This window comes from Penaeus monodon, chromosome 24 (genome assembly GCF_015228065.2).
Source record: "Penaeus monodon isolate SGIC_2016 chromosome 24, NSTDA_Pmon_1, whole genome shotgun sequence".
Classification (NCBI taxonomy): domain Eukaryota; kingdom Metazoa; phylum Arthropoda; class Malacostraca; order Decapoda; family Penaeidae; genus Penaeus; species Penaeus monodon.
Window position 1 is genome coordinate 17,834,107 of NC_051409.1, and position 285 is coordinate 17,834,391.

Below are 285 nucleotides of genomic sequence, written 5' to 3' on the forward strand. Positions count from 1 at the left end.
TTTAAAGCTACAGAAGTACATCTGCCTCACCCTTGAACTTTGGGTATCCGTAGTAGAGGTCCTTGCACGTCCTGGCCGGGTTGTCCTTGGTGCCGATGGGCTTCTTGAGGCGCTCGAGGTCCTGCCGCATGGTGTAGATGTTGGTGTACATGTCGAGCATCGTCACGTCGAAGTCGTCGGTCTCGCTGCGAGTGACGCCGGGCTTCTTGCTTCGACGACGGGTCTCCTGCTGGAGGTGGGGGAGGGGGGAGGGGGAGAACAGAGGTATTAGCGAGGCTGCTTGTT

At 58.2% G+C, this 285-nt stretch overlaps 1 protein-coding gene across 1 annotated transcript in view; it reads right to left on the bottom strand.

The window, feature by feature from the left end:
- LOC119588878 (collagen alpha-1(XI) chain-like) overlaps positions 1 to 285 on the bottom strand; it is a gene marked incomplete in the record, with an annotated part of 48,456 nt that overhangs the window by 3,769 nt on the left and 44,402 nt on the right. Inside the window, 1 exon segment of the mRNA XM_037937517.1 lies at positions 31 to 229. Within this exon segment, the coding sequence (XP_037793445.1) occupies positions 31 to 229 (199 nt within the window).